This window comes from Lissotriton vulgaris, chromosome 8, assembly GCF_964263255.1.
Source record: "Lissotriton vulgaris chromosome 8, aLisVul1.2, whole genome shotgun sequence".
Classification (NCBI taxonomy): domain Eukaryota; kingdom Metazoa; phylum Chordata; class Amphibia; order Caudata; family Salamandridae; genus Lissotriton; species Lissotriton vulgaris.
In genome coordinates, this window is record NC_141696.1 from 1,199,683,781 (window position 1) to 1,199,700,609 (window position 16,829).

The following is a 16,829-nucleotide window of genomic DNA, read 5'->3' on the forward strand; positions in this document are numbered from 1 at the left end:
ATGCTGAGCGGATATTTCTACCAGGAAGATACCATTGGACCATGACTTTGATGTCAACTGGGCTTACCACATAGAGAGCTTTGTGTACGGTGCATAAGGTCTTAAACCGGATATGTTTCTCTACCGGAAACCAGTGCAGTTCTTGCAGTCCTTTCAGCTTGGGGCTATCTAGCGTAAGCCTTGCCATTGCATTCTGCACAAGTTGCAGCTTTGATATGGCCGACTTGCAGGTCTCCAGATGGAGCACATTGCAGCAGTCTATCCTTGAGGGAATAAGAGCAAAAGCAACATGTTTACAAGCTGGAAGGTTCATGAATGTAAGAAGCAGGTTGACCTGATGATCTATAGACCACTTGCTGTCAAGAAGGACCTCTAGGCTTTTAGTAGTGTCAACTGGAGTGGGTAAGGTGCCTAATGTGTCCGACCACCAGTTGCTATTCCAGATGAAGCTTGGACCTCCATATAGCAACACCATAGTCTTATCTTCATTTAGGTTCAAGTAGTTCCTGCCCATCCAAGATGTAACTGCCTTCATGTAGAGGTTAAAATTGGCCGCAGTGTCCTTAGTGTCTTTAACGATGGACACGATCATCTGCGTATGACACTGCATTTAGACTGAGTGAATATACAAGCTTGGCTAGTGGGGAAACATAAAGATTAAACAGCGTGGTGCTCAATGATGAGCCCTGCGGGCCCCCACATGGCAGCGACAATGGCTCCAAATGGAACTGATTCTTCCCACCCTTTGCGATCTCTCAGTAAGGAAAGAGGACGACAAATTCCGGACTTTGTTTGTAATTCTCAATTCCTGCAGGCGATCTGTCAGCAGAGTCATGGCTTGTCCTTCATCAACTAGGCATCTGATGCTTTCTCTTGGAGCTATTAAAGCTGTTAAAGGTCCATGATTACTACAGAAGCTGTACTGTGATACATACAACAGACACTGTTTCTCTGAATAGCCCCTCAAGGTTTGATTACAGTGTTTCTCTATGATCTTCACTGTGACCAGAAGCAAAGAAATAGGCTGATAGTTCTTAAGGTCTTTGGGATCCAGGTTCGATTTCTTAAGTAAAGACTGTATCACGGCCTCTTTCCACAGTCATGGATAGGGCCCAGTCATAATAGGTGTGTTCATGGTTACGGTTAAAGGGTGGGAGACCGTGCTAGCCACCAATTGCAAGTGGTTTTGAAGTACAAGGTTCCAAAGTGGGCCTAGATTTGATGCTGAGGAGAAGCAATTCAGTTAGATCTTGTGTCAGAGGTTAAACAACCTCAAACATACACACATGCATCTCCTTGTCCTCTTCAGATACTAGCAAATTCCTATGCAATTCCCTACTGAGGGTAGAGAAACCACCCTTTGCTGTATTATGGGTATCCAGCTCCATGCAAATGTTTGCAATTTTGTGTTGAAAAAAGTCTACCAGTTTGTTTCATAATTCTTGAGAACCCTCTATTCCTGGAGAGGCCAAGGGTAGAAAATAACTGATGGAGAAGTTTACAAAGCTCTTTTGGGGAGTTGATCACCTCAAATTTGTTGCTATATTAGAGCGCTTTTTCTTCTCTAATGGCCAGTTTATAGTCCCGAGGGCTGAATTATATGAAAACTTCTCCTGTTCCATATAGAGCTTCCTCAGGAGAGCTCCTGACGATGGCATGTCTGCCAGAGGAGCCCAAGTCACTCAGTAAACCAGGGGGCTGTCGGCTCTTTTCTCTGGAGAATATATTCATGTAAGGGAGCTACCGAATCTGCTACAGAGCACAGTTATGCTGAAAATCTTTCCGCCCCATTGTCCACATCGTCATAGAGAGCGCATGAGAAACTTTCAAAAGCATTGACAAAGGACTCAGCTGAGACCCCTTTCCAGTTCCTGGAATGGATCTTTCTACCTGGTGCGTTGTCCCACTAATGAGAAGAGGAGAAATTAAAGGAGAAAGACATGGCACTGTGATCTGACTAGATAAGAGGCAGTACCCCTTTGACGGACACATGGGAGTCATTAGTAAAAATTCCATTAAGGGTATGTCCTGCTTCATGGGTAGGACCATAACCGGCTGACGCAGCTCCAGATAAGCAAACATTTCTTTAAGTACACTAAAGTCTTTATTGTCGGAGTCCTTCTGGTGGAAGTTAAAGTCTCCCATAACTGTAGATGAGTGTTCACCAAATAAGGTTCTATATAGTTTACCACTTAAACTGCAAGGTCCCAAGGGCCTATAGATTAACATTCTGGAAAAGTAATTGGTGGCTGTAACTTTTATGGTGAAACCCAGCACCTTGCAGAGTCTTACATACTGTACCCTTTCTAGATGGCATAGATTCTCTGGCTAGTATATAATTGGACAGACCTCCTACCGGTCTGCGTATCCAATCAGGCTTTAGGATTGCTTATCCTGAGGGAACTGCATCTGCTAAGTCCGGGCCAGAGGCTCATTGGCCAAGGATTATGTGATAAACACCCAATCCAGGCAGTGGGTCAGCATCAATTTGGCAAATTAAGTTTTGTGCTTGATGAGGGACCTATCATTTATTAGGAAAACCCTGAGATTTACCTCTGTCCAGTCTGTCTCTTATCTCAGTTAGAGTGGACTATGGTAGATAGGCAGTAACTGTGTAGTATGTGGGGAGTTATTCATGTCTGTTAAAAAATAGGCAAATGTCAATGAATTAAAAGATATTTATGTTTATAAATTAAGCACTCTAAAATTGCCCTTTAAAGCTATTGAGAGAGTCGATAGGTGTGGGCCAAGGGAATGGTTAAGGAAGACCTAGTCACTACTGTTTTGGTATTCACAGACAGTTTTAAGTAAAGTTCCCAAACCTATCTTCACACTTACTTTACAACTGAAAAGAACATATGTGCAATAACATGCAGAAAGTGTGGAAAGTATCACCAATCACCCCATTTTCCAAAGGAATATTTTCTCTTATACTTGTGAGAGTAGCAGATGTAACCATTGGGGGCCTGTACATACATCTTTGCAACTTATTCACTTTCTCCCAGGGTGCAATTTAAACTAGGTTTTGTTTTAGTTTTCGTCCTTTATTTGAGATTGTGGGCATGCATTTTTGCAAACATTTTCAATTGGTGTTAAGTATTGAAAAATATTGTCAGTAGATTTTAGTAAAGTGGAACACATACAGAATGGAATGTAGTTTGGTTGCCATATATATAAACATGAGAGTACATTTCTACTGCTTTTAAAATTGTAATGACATATTTGTCATAACATATTTCTTGGTTAACCTGGTTCTGCAAAGCACTAGAAACTCTGAGCACTGAAATTCACATAATTGTCAGCAAAGGGGAAACAATTAAACAAACATGAAGGTACTATTTCAAACATCACATTCTAATGCAGAATGACAAATATGAGAGGTTCCTAGTTGTACACTATCTTAGTTCGCTGAGTTTTTACTCAGTTATTGAATTTTTTAGCTAACTTTAGAAACAACTCAACATGGTGCTTGCCAAAGAACTACCATGTTACATTTGCAAATCTATTGCAGAATAAAAAGCTTGAAAACTGAACTAAACCAACCTTTTTCTTTAAACTACAACTGATCCACTATTTCCTTTAAAAGCTAATGTTTATGCACTTTCCTGAAGGAGTGGAGTTAGTTCCAGAAATACAAAGCAGCATTGGTCCTGAAGTACAGTGGAGCCATGTATGAGTATTTAGGCATATATTGAACATGTTAATGGATAGATGGGATGGTTAGATCCTGAGGTGAGTAAATTTGTACCTGAAGCCTATGTTATGCTGTTTGATCTATGAAGTAACTGGAGTATGTGCAAGCCTAAGAAGTTTCCACATGAGAGGAGATTGTGTTTAGTATCAGAAAAGAGCAGACCTAGAGACTAGCAGTGGCGCCTTGATTTAGAGAGGATTGTTCATTACATATTTCTAAAGCATTGAATGTAATAATTAATATCTTCTACCAATTTGTTTTTGCAGAGAACAAACTTGCTCTTCAGAATATTATTCTTTATCATCTGACAAAAGGAGTTTTTATTGGCGGAGGATTTGAACAGGGTGTCACAAACATTCTGAAATCTATCCAAGGAGGCAAACTTATGGTGAAATCTGTAAGCAAACCAATTTTATTTCATTTCATTTTTTTTAGGTGATACAAAACATTAATATGGATTATGTACTATATACAATTGGAGGCAATAAAATACAACTGATTTTATCTGGAAATTAATATTACTATTGATATTCATGTGAATAGAATAACACTGTCTTTTCTAATTATCATGTTTTTTGCATCCCAATTTACACATTTAAAATACTACATAGTAGCATAACTTGTATATTAATTGGCCTCTTTTTCAAAGAATATTGATTTGAAACATATCTTGAAAGTTTGCCCTCAATGCCATGAAATAAATTTATAAACTACAACAAGTTGTCATCCATTGACATCAGATGTTAACTCAGTAATGTTTATTTTACAGTGTCACGTAATGTAAATAGATGATTTTTTTTTTTCACATACCACCGTCTATCAAATTACAATCACAATATACATGTATTGCAAATATATTTAACAAGCAAATAGATTTAACATAACAAATATTTAGTCCAGTGTCAACAATTATCAAGGAAATAGGGAAGACGGATCCGTAGTCAACATATATTTGTAATTGTGTAGAGAGGACATTTATTCTAAATAATGTGTGATAGAGAAATTTCATTTAGAGTAGAAAAAGTAAGAATGCATCCCCTGGGCACAAATATCTAGCCTTGGGAAGGTTTGTGTGTATGCGGTGGGGCCCTTTTGCCAAGGTTCATGCCTGACACCCACATAATAGGGATGATGCAGGCATGTCTTTAAGTCATCAAATGTGATTGATGGCCCTGTGACCTGTGAGCCTCACCATCATTATCAAAACAGCATACCGTGCAAGAGGCAAGCTTACCTCGACACACTCAGCCACTTCAAGCATGCATCAGAATAAATCCATCATATATATGCATAGCCAGTCAGTTAAGGGTATCAGTTTTATTGATAGCAGATGACACCCGGTGATGAATATTTACCTTATCATTGTGTGCTCACTTTGTGCTCTCTTTGTGCTGTGTTAATGACAAAGGTATCCATGTTGTTTTTTATGTTTGGTAGAGGACGTAACTTATTGCAATTTAATCCTCTACATGATCATATCAACGTTTGCCATATACCTGTAAACTGAGAACATATGTTTCAAATGTTCAATGATGTCAAATAATAATTTGGAGATGGTCGAACACCTTTAGGTCATTGCATGTTAAATAGCTAAATTCCGAGGTGATTTTTCCCTTTCCTCTCAAATAATTAGAAAGTGTTCAATACTGGTTTTAAATGTATTTTACTGTTTATGTTAGAGTAGAACATCCAAAAGAATTCAATGGCATGCCTTAGCTTATGCCTAAGATTGTAAGAGAAAAATATGCAATAGCTTCATGAGAATGAGAGAGGAAGTGAGGAGCTATATCAAGTTAGTGTTGGAAACGTATTGGTAGTGCTTTTTGAGCTGGTGTTAGCGGGTGGGGTCAACCCGCACAATTTTTGGGCACCTGCACATATTTTTCTTCATTGGACTTTCAACCAGAGCAACAAAAAAACATAAAAGGGGGCAAGGAAGAGAAAGACAGAAGGAAGAAACTATGATAGAGGGGAAAGACAGTAATGAGAAAGTACCTGTAAGAGTGTTATAAAGAGGTAGATGGAGTCTGGCAGGGGACAAAAGAGGCATAAGGTGAAACTAAGACTACACAACTTTGATATTCAGTACCCCTGATAATTGTAACAGAGGCTGCGGCTTTCCAACCAAAACTTTAGGCCCCAGGACTACTGTTTCACCAATTAAGGCTTCTGATGGCAATGTTTGATGTTCTTGATTTACCATTCATTTCCAGCAGCAACACCTCCCAGCTCCATCTAAATAATACAGTTGGTAAATATTACTAGCAGTTGAAAATTACTGAAAAGGTACACAATTCCTTGCTGTGAACATTTCATTCACTAGTTAATCACAACATAACCAATGAGAAAAGAATAAGCTTGTTATATATTGTATAGCGTCACTGCAGCACAAATGATCTTCTTTACCATCAGGGGATGGAGGGTGGGGAATCCAAAGTTCAACTCAACTGTGCATTCCAACAATCTAATGTTTTGCGACATTTTTTTCCTTTAGGTAAATGATTCTCTCTCTGTAAATGGAGTTAGTTCTCTGGAGTCTGATCTCATGGCTTCCAATGGGGTGATCCACGCAGTTAACAAGCTACTGTTCCCAGCAGGTTGGTTCTGATTAAATCATACACAGGTGGATGGAAACATACTATTTTGATATTCCATTCTCATTGTGTGTATTTCTATATTTTTCTGCAGTAATGTTCCTTTTATGTTATTAGACAATAACCTAATTCAACTAGAAAATGAAAAGGTCATTGACACTTTATTTGGTAAATTAACCCTTGAGACAAATTATTTAATGCTGTATACCTGCAGTGTACTGACTGACCAGTGCAAATGTGGCATTTGCAGCAACTAACCTGTGCAAAATTTGTATTTTTGTTGTGGTCAGGGGAAATCGCCACTTTGTATTGTTTGGTACAAGCTTCAGAACAAGATTGTCCTCCGTTGGTGGACTATATCTTATTCTGGTATTAGTCGATTGTTTTTAGTAAATCCTAATTTTGTAAAATAAGGAAGATGAGGCACATAGCAAAAAGAACTTTCCTATGATTACACATTATAATACATTGGACAACCCAGTCACTTGATGATGCCAATGTTGATAACTTAACCTCTAGGCTATTTCAATAAGAAGATCCCCCAAATAGTATAAGTATGTTTCTCTTAAGCTACTCAGGAGTACAACATTGTATAATATATTAGCATAAGGCAAACATGTGAAAGCATCCTTCGACAAAAGAAAATGACTTATAATTTTCTAATTTGTTCTCCATAAGACTTAGACTCATCTTGGCCTTCTTAATGTTTTTTCAGCAGTTCAGACTTTTACATGGCGCATTTCTTATAATCTGCTCAATTTGCCATCATAGTAGGAGTCATTGTACCTGAAGATATATAATGTGAATTTGGTTACTGAATAATTCAAATAAATAAATAAATACAGAGGAAGAATACATGATGTTGCAGAAATTCCACATAAGTATATCAGCCTTCAGAGAGTTAGCATCTAAAAGGAGTGTTGCTTGAAATATATGAGACCTCTCCCATGACTTCTGCATACCCGAGCCGAGTTAAAATCTTCCAGATTTGAACAGTGTATGAATATGTATTCCCTTTTGTCATGTGTAAGTGGATAACCATAAACAGCCTCTCATGGACAGCTTAGCATTAAAAGAAACTAACCATCCTCTTAATAACCATCAATTTCTACTTGTACAGAGAAATTCACATTTGGCATATCATCTATCAGTAAATAAAGATAGTTTTAGATTATTTTCACATGTGAGTAGATTTCTATCATTGATACACTTATTATGCCCCAGATACTTGCCATTTGTTAAACAGTGGTTTCAATAATGGTCTAAATTATCATCTTTCTTTTTTCAAAACAAGCATGAAATGGTATTAATCATTTTGTTGTTAAGGTCTTTGCATACTGATATTCAATAGACAAGCACTTCAAGATGAAGAGACAGCTCTGAGCCTTAATTAATGGAAATTGTAATACTGCATAGCCAATTTATTACAGAGATGAATATTAGATGCAAATATTTAGAGCTGGATCTGTATTAATTATTCTGAAACTAATGAATTGTGTGTACCACAAAACTATAGCTAATGTATATGCTGTCTATTTCACAGATTTAGCAGTAGGCGATGAACAGCTGCTGGCTATCCTTAATAAAATAATCAAGTACTTCCAAATTAGGGTAAGTTTTAAAACATAGTACAGGTTTTTTAAATATTTCAACAGCAGGTTTTGATTGCTCTTCAATTTATGAAGATTATGTATATTGTGAAAAAGTTAATAATAGCCTGGTCATTTTGCTTTGAGTTTATTTTCATGTTGATGAGTGGTGAAATCAGTGTATACTTAAAAAAACTGTCCTATCTCAAACTTCCTCTTTTTAGTCAAAACTCTTGAAAAAACATTGCTTAATGAATTGTCATAATTATTGCAAATATTTTCTTGTAATACCACTTATTTTATATATTGTAGTGAATGAGTGACTAAATGAAAAAAACTGTGCAATATCCCAGCACTAAAACTGGTTTTAATTTTTGGGTTCCTGAGGTGCACTTGAAGTAAAGATCTATATTTTACGAAATGTCAACAACACAGCCTGTATATGATGTCAGTTAAGGAAATTGGGAGACAATCCCTACTAAGTAAGAAAAGGACCATCCTCCAATACTGTTCTAGGAGACATGAGTCCTTTAACATTTCATTTATAGGGATCTTATGGAAAGCTAAGAGTGTAGTGAAGCAGCTGGAGTCTCAAAAAAGCTGTACCGTTATTATAAAGAGTTTTATGCCAGCTATGGAGTGATTTGAAAAGTGTACATTTATTTGTGGCAATTCACCAGATGGTTCAAAGACAGACTCTCCCTGAAAGGCATTACTCTAGCCGGACAGCTATTTTTCGAATAATGTGAAGTTGGCTGATTCTTTACTGGAGAAGACTAAAGAAGTGAAAATTAGTATGGTCAACTCTAGCAAAATAGGAGCTATGACTATAGGTTTACGCCAAGATAGGAAAAAATGCAAGAAGATATTTCAAAGAGTTTTCAGAAAGAATCGGTAAGTTTTGATAAGTTTAGCAGTTTGGAAAAGAAGTCAGAAGATGATCAAAAAGGATTCCCAGAGTGCATATCTGTTCTGCAGAAATGGGAGGACTACTCATTGAGGGAGACCGCCAGAGGCTCGGCCAAACAGAATTCACACCTCCAAAGATAATCACTTACACAATTTCTATGTAGATATTAAGCTGAGTTTGGCTCATACCAATGGAAATATCAGCTAGACAATACTAGAACCTATCCTCAATGAGGAGCCAGAGAATAACTGCTGTGCCTCGGATGACAAGTATAGTGTCACCTCCATAATAGGTGCAACAAAAATTATGCCTCATATCAAAATGGTCAAGAGGTGACAGACAGAGATTTAGGATTAAGATTTTTTTTATTATTATAATTAACAAGCTACAATAGCCAGCCCAACTACATCCACTGGTCATTTGAAAAACAACAGATATACTTATAATGTGGAGGACAAAACACAAAGAGATGGAAGGGAGGACAGTTGGGAAAGGTTGGGGATGTGCCGACAATCTGGAAAAATGAGACACTAGTCACATGATAAAATGGAGGGGTTGGGAAGGATGACAGAGGACAACACACCATATGTTGGTTCAGGTAGGCATATGGTCAGAGTGTGTCAGGCGTTGGAACAGCAGATATGTTGGGCAGGTTAGCTGTCTCGATTCACCCGACAGTTACTGGAGGATTGGCCCCCATGTCTTATCAAACAGCGATAACGTATGGGTTGTCACCACTGTCAATATTTCCGGCCCAAAAGTTCCCACAGCTTGTGTAGCCAGTCTAGATGTGTCTGGATTGCATCTCTCGCCCCAGCGAGAGAGCAAGAGTTGGAAAGCAGCTCCCAGCGTTAAAGTAATTGTGTGCCACCTGGTAGGTTTTAGGGTGTATATCAGGGTATTGGGGAATGCCAGCAAGATGTAGATGGAGATCCTGGGTAGGTCAGTGTCATACATTTTATTCACTGTAGCTAACACCTCACTCTAGAAGGTGCTTATTTTGGGGAATTTCCAATGAATGTGAGTGGGGATGCCAATTGGTCTGCAGCACCGCCAACAGATACTGTCTCCCCTCATTTTCCACTGGGTGACCCCGGCCATGGTCATCGTTGTGCAGGTGTTTTCAAAGGTCCTTGTGGTGGATTGAGGAGAGCATATATATATATCAGGGGGAGTTGTTTATCAGAAGAGCGTATAAGGGGCCATATTTGAATGCTGTGAGATGTTTACCGGCATGGGGGTGAACCAGAGGTTGTGATACCAAGTGGCGAATGGCAGTGTGCTGCCAACATGCAGTAGATGGAGGCTGATGCCAACGGAATCTGAGGAAAATCCATAACGCTGTCTACATCTAAGAGGTCACCCACCCTTTTGCAGTTGACCTCTTGCCATAAAGTCATGGAGTGCAGGGGGGGAGTCTGCGTTCCCTATAATTGGTGTCTGGGGTGAGACGGCAGTGGACAATTCCTGCTGGAGTTTCACCTTGTCCCAGACTCCCATAATGGCCTGGAGTACCAGTGAAATACAGACCCCCACAGGCTGATGTGGTTTCTGAAGCGATGGTACCTTCCAAATATGTATGCCTGTCAATAAAATGCCAGTGGTTTTTCAGTGCTAGGCCTAGACACCTCCACCATAAAATGCAGCTGTACCTTCCTGATAATACCACACTAGACTGGAGACACCAAACCCAACTTTGGACTGAGATAGGTATGCCTGCCACTTTGTCATTTGCGATTTCTGAGTGTCCCATATGAAGTCCTCAATAAGAAGTTGCAACTCATCAAGCACCTGTGGGTGGGCCTGGAGCTGCTAAGTTTTTATAACATAGAGAATTTTTGGTAAAAGTCCCCTTCAAGTTGAGCTTGATCAGACTTTGGGATGGGGAGGTTCAGCATAGAGGATTTCTGGAGACTGATTTTGAATCCAGAGGCCAAACCCAAGGTTGCCAGTTCTCTCATCACTGCAAACAGAGAGTCATACAGGTTTGATAACCCCAGTAATACAGCATCTGCATAAAGTACTGCTTTATGATCTCTGCCTCCCAGAGGTATACCTGTGATTTCCGGGTTCTTACAGATCCGTTCGGCAAAGCGTCCCATATATAAGGCAAGCAATAAGGGTGACTGGTGAGTGCCTCTGGATATTTTAATGGGCTGGGACATGTTTGCGAAGGAGGTAATTCTTTCTGGAGCGCTTCAGGGTTTGTAAAGGACTTTATAATTGAGAAGATAACTTTTTGATCTTGGTTAGCCTTCTTTATTTTCTTTGAGTAGTACTCTTTTTTTAGTGAGTTTAATCTGGTGGTGATAGAGCTTTCTGCTATTTTATAAGCTATTCTGTCTCCAGAGTTATACGATCTTCTCCACTTTTGCTCCTGTTGCTTTCAATGAAGATGTGTATGTGCCAGAGTAGGCGTGACCCAGGGGACTTTCTGAATTTTTGGCTTCTTGTTTTTATCGGGATTCTCTGGTGGAATTAGATCATTGCATACAGTGGTTAGCCTGGAATGGAAGAGATGAGAGTCCCCTCCTATATTTCCTGTTAGGACGGGGATTTGAGCTTGTGCATATGTTGCTAGCTTAGGGTTATCAGCTAGTTGTCCCCATTTGTGCCTGGGTTGGGAATCAAGGGGTAATTTGTCAGGGTGGCTCTTCTGTAGAGCCCTAAGTGAGAGGGGGGTAAAGAAATGGTTAGACCATATCTGAGGGGTAGGGTTATTGACCAATAGTGTGGTGAAGTTGGAGCAAACCCCATCCAAAAGTATGTCCCGCCCGGTGCGTTGGGGGCTCCACCAGTTAGTGCAATGTAAATAGTTCTGTAATTTGGAGTAAATTGTCTACTCCTGGCTCAGTTCTGCATTCTAAGTGAAGGTTAAAATCACCTAACAAAGTGAAGTTGGCATATCTGAGCAGGAGAGGACTTAAGGAATCCCAGAGTGAGTCTATAAATGTGGCGCTCTGACCCGAAGGACGATAGATTAGAGCTCCTGAGAAGGACATGGAGGCGTTTAAGGAGATGCAAAAGCCTAGGCTTTCCGTTTCCTTGATTGTGTCATGGTCAAAGTTAGAGCAGTGAAGCGTGTCCCGTAGAATAATGGCCAGACCTCCTCCCCTGCCATCCCTTCTATCTTTCCTGTAAATCGTATAGTTAGGTGGAAGAGTGACAGCAACGTTGGGGTTGCACCATTCTTTCAGCCAAGTCTCAGTAATAAATAGGAAGTCAAGATGTTGATCTATAATTATATCCCTGACATCTTGGCAGTGTTTATAAAGTGATCTGGCATTAATTAATCCTCCTTTAAGTTGGGCATTGTGTGTTATTATGGATGGACTAGGGCTATTCATTGATGTGGGAAGGTCCATGGGAAAATCAGTTCTGCAATAATAGCAGGAACAGGCCCCCCATATTTTGTCAAGTGGAATCTGGCACTTGCGGTGTCCCCTAATGTTGAGGTGTTTCAGTACCTCAGATGTGTAAACCATTTCTGGTTGATTTAGGGCAGCATTTCCTACCCTTGTCACGTCCTTGGTGCGGACGGGCGCAGACGGTCTTACCTTTGGCCCGCCGGTGGCGCGCCTGCTGCACGCATCCGCTGAACGTCTGGCACGGCATGAAAATTAATAGCTGGCCAGACACGGGAAAGTCCTAAGTTCCAATCTTTCTGCCGGAAGTGCACCAGGCCGGAAGTCAGATCGGCCTAGTGGGGGGTGTGTCCGCTTCCCTCCAATCGAACGCGGAAACACTGGCGTCGGACCGGGGAAGCAGAGACATGCAGTAAAGGATTGCAACTGTAAGTATTCCAATTATTCAAATGCTCTGTAAAGTGCAAAATGCCAAAGTATTACAATTGAAAAGCAGTAGGAATGAGGACTAAGGTGCTGTACTGTTTTTGTGGAGAGGTCTTGATAAAGCCATACTTTTATCCCCTCAAAGACAATAGAGTTCTTGTCACGACATGATGGCCTCCTTCTGCTTATAGTAATGTAAGCATGTGAGTAGGTCTTATACTTGTCCTGGGGAGCAAGCTGGGCGACCCGCTCTATGGGTCCAGTCGAGAACCAGGTCCTGGTCTGCATGTTCCAGGGCCAAAATAGGCCGGTAACATAATCCACCAGCTTTCCAGATGCTACCTGTAGGGGCACCACCTTTATGCGGATATTAGAGTGCCAAGATCTATTTTTGAGATCTTCCAGCTGGTAATGAAGCTCCATGTTCTTGTCTCGTAACTCAAGGAGTTCCTGTATGTGCCCATGTAGCTGCTCTTCACAATAGTTGTAGGTTTGTTCCAAAGAGTCCACTTGCGGACCCAAGTTCCACATGATGTCCCCAACTTCTGTTGCTATGTCTTGAGTGCCACAATGTTCTCCATGAGGTTACCAAAGAGATTTCCAAGAAATGCCTAGTTACAGGCGCGTATTCCCCTTGGGAGCTCCCATCATTGTCTCAACCAGAGAAAGTGCGGGCAGAGATGCCTTTCTGGTCTGACTTCTTCGCTGGCGGTTTAGCAAACATATCCTTAAGGGTGGTGCCCTTTTTTGGGTTGCATTGTGAGGTCATGTTATTGCTGTAAACGGGCTCCTAACCCAGCAACGGCAGGCTCATCAAAGTTCGTAGGGTGCCACCCAGTACCATGGCGGTAAGCAGACCACAGAGAGGCCCACACCCCCCCATCAGAGTCTTTTGGAATAGTTTCTAGTGCAGTCAATGGAGGTCCGAATGCAGAATCTCAGGTGCACAGAGGGCCACAACTGTGTGTACTGTACTTACCACAATTCATAAGGGTTTCTGATCATCTTCATCGGGGGAATTCAATTTGCATACTTTACATTGTGACTCACATATATTCCTTGGGGCCCTGTGTTTGCAAAAGGACTCTGAGAAGCCCAGAGGACAAAACACGAATCTAACGTGACACATACACAATGTCTTTATAAAACAGTAATATAGGGGAATAAGAAATGTAATTATAAAGGGCATGAGGTAGCTGATTCATAAAGAAATGCAAGAGTTTTCAAAAGAGTACCTCTGTAGTACATTTTTGATACAGTACTTTCAAGCTTTTTTGAATCAGACCCAAAACATCTAAAATGAGAATAAAATGAGAATATCAGGATTGTATTCATTTACAATTAGTACAAATCGAAAGGACCATGGCTTTACTGCACCTTTACTGTTAAGAAATTGGCAGCTTTCGGGCTAAATTACAAAGGCATGTAGACGTACGTACAGGAGTACTCCTGTGGTACTCCTTCCTGTACTCATAAATGTTTTTGAAAATCAGTCCCTGTATGCACCACTTAAGCCAAGAGTTGATGCTGTAATATGATGTGTGTGAAAACAAACTGGAGTGTCTTTGTTTAGTACCATTTAAAGGTGTGCATGCCTTGGTGACACATATTTGGTTGGTGACACATATTTGGTAAGAAACCAGTAAAGGACAAACACGACTTGATATTTCCACTTTAAAGAGACATTCAGTAAAGTTCATATTATTCCATTTCAGTTTGTCAGAGGCAGTGTCTTCAGGGAGATCCCACAGACCACATACTGTGAGTAAATGTGCAATTTAGTGCCAAATGACACTGGAAATGTTTAAAACAGTTCGTTAAAAACTGACAAAAGTAGAAGTTTTTCATGTTTTAGGCAATAATATTTCAGGTGTTCCTCTTGATAAGAATGCCACCGCGTCCATCATGTAACATTTTTCATTTTTTCAGATACCAGAATTATAAAAACAATCGTTGAGCCAAGCGTCAAAGTGATTAAAGAATTGAAGCCAATTGTCATCAGAGAAGGTAAACTGAGATAAATAATATCTTGTATTAAAAGTCGCAACTACCAATATGTATTGTTTACACACATGCTGAGTCCGGCGTCATCACTGAATCATTCTAACAAAAATTGTGATCCAGCATTTTGCATTTAATTGCATTAAATAGGACACGTTTTAATTACAAAACCAACTAATCTATATATGGGATCTAAATTCAGAAATATGTACATATATAAATATGTTTCCGCCACAATTTGTCAGGTATGACTAGCAAGGAAATACTTAAAAGGTGGCAGTCATTTCCAGATTATATCTATCAGCGTTTTGAGAACAGAGTCTACTGAATTTATTCTAATTCTAGTTCAGAGTCAAATGTATGCCCCTAATCCGCAAGGTGTTTCTTTGGGAGAAAACTCTATGGTGTGTCCAGATCTGTAAAATACAACTATCACTGAATCAACATTGTGTAACATGGCACTGAAATCTGAATCTGCCATAACCAGCCAGCTGGGCCAGCATTCTCCACTGAATGTTACTCTACGGCAGCCTTCAAGCCCAATTAAAGTTTCCTCCATTTTCAGCAGATAATTATTGCCAAAGTTCTCCCAATGACATAGCTGAGGGCTTTCAGCAAAACAGATTAAAGGTTGATTTGTAGCTTTTCTCTGCTTTTGTGTTTTTAAAGCCAAACCTTGCAGGGGGTATTTTGTTTTTCAAAAACAAAAACCACAGTTTCCCCAGCACTCTAGGACGTGTGAGCTGTTTTTATTCCTGATGCGTTTAGCCGTCCGAGACATGAAGAGGGCCGGTTGGAATTAAATCTGAGGTGCGAGTTTCAGAAAAAGTAACCCCTGTGACATCCGTCTTACCAGCAGTTGAGACTTTGCTATTTACAAATTCTAGATGAAGCGACTAAAGTGCATGAGGGGTGGACCGGACATCTGTCAAGTTTTTTATGAATGTCATCTTAGTGCCCATCTCAAAATGAGGCCCTAAGGAAAATCATGGTTTTAAAATGTGTGTAATATAATTTTTTTTACATAACAATAAATGCCAGATGTTTTGTAATAAAAAAACAGAGGTAACCGGAATTACCAATCCATAGTGATCAGCTAGTGTTTGGTAGCAGACCTATTTTTCACTCTAAAGTTTAATCAAACAATAATTATTCATAAGGCGCCTGTGCAAGGATTAGTGTAAATACAGACGGACTCCGATAAGTGAAGACTGTGGGGCATATGTACAAGCCCCTATTGCCACGGGAACGTCACTTTTTGTGACGTTCCTGTGGCGATAAGGGCTTGCCTTATGTACAAGGCAATGTTATGCCACTTAACGTGGCTTTACGCTGGCTTGTACATAAGGCCCCCTTTCACGCTAACTCAGCGTGAAAGGAGCGTGCAGTGGGTGATGTGGTGAGAGTTCCACCGCAACACCCATTGTATTTGACGGTGCCCCCAATGTACAAGGATAGCGTACATCGGAGGCACCTACAAAATTAAGACCAGGAAAATCCTGGTCTTAATTTGGCGAAACAAGGAGAAGTGAATTATTTCTCCTCGTTTTTGTTTTTTCCATGTGTGCTGCACATGGAAAAAGCAAAATGTCATGGTTTGTTTATGTACAGGAAGGTGTCCCTTCCTGTACATGAACAAATCTTTTTTTAAACATGCCATTTTGTAACTTTCATGTGGGCTGCAGGAAGCAGCCCACATGAAAGTTACAAAATGGCATTTTAGGATTGTTTATGTGCAGGAAGGGACACCTACCTACACATAAACAATCCTCCCCTGCGCACAGACACCCTTGCACTCTGGTGCAAGGGTGCCTGCGTTGGCGCTAAGTTGTTAAACTTAGTGCCATCGAAAGGGGAAACCGCAAGGCTGCACCACATTCTTGTAAATATTGTGCAGCCTTGCATTTCTGAAGTGGCGGAGCGTGTCGTTAAACCAAGGAGGCTAATAACACGCTCTGCCACTTCATTGTACATATCCCCGATAGTGTTAAGAATAGCAGAAACAATTCATAACTGTCTAAATGTAAAACGACCACATGGTTACCATTTCAAACTATGACAGCAGCGTGGTTTATAACTGAGTAGGACAGAAAGAAACGATTAATCATACAAGAGAGAAAGAATCGGCAGAAACAAGATCTGCCTATTCAATATGTCAGATCACCCGATGCAACAGAGGTGTTATAAATTGAATTAAGTTTACCTACAAGGATCTTCAGGAAAGGAAAATATGTGGCTGGCGCTATCAAA

General features: G+C 40.2%; 1 protein-coding gene across 9 annotated transcripts in view; it reads left to right on the top strand.

Moving 5' to 3' along the window:
* Positions 1-16,829, top strand: part of POSTN (periostin) — a 130,848-nt gene that overhangs the window by 76,785 nt on the left and 37,234 nt on the right. For all 9 annotated transcript variants that reach the window (XM_086935073.1, XM_086935070.1, XM_086935072.1 and 6 more), the window contains exons 13-17: positions 3,961-4,091; positions 6,189-6,291; positions 7,832-7,899; positions 14,294-14,339; positions 14,508-14,585. In XM_086935073.1, the coding sequence (XP_086791199.1) occupies positions 3,961-4,091; positions 6,189-6,291; positions 7,832-7,899; positions 14,294-14,339; positions 14,508-14,585 (426 nt within the window). The remainder of the gene's footprint in view (positions 1-3,960; positions 4,092-6,188; positions 6,292-7,831; positions 7,900-14,293; positions 14,340-14,507; positions 14,586-16,829) is intronic.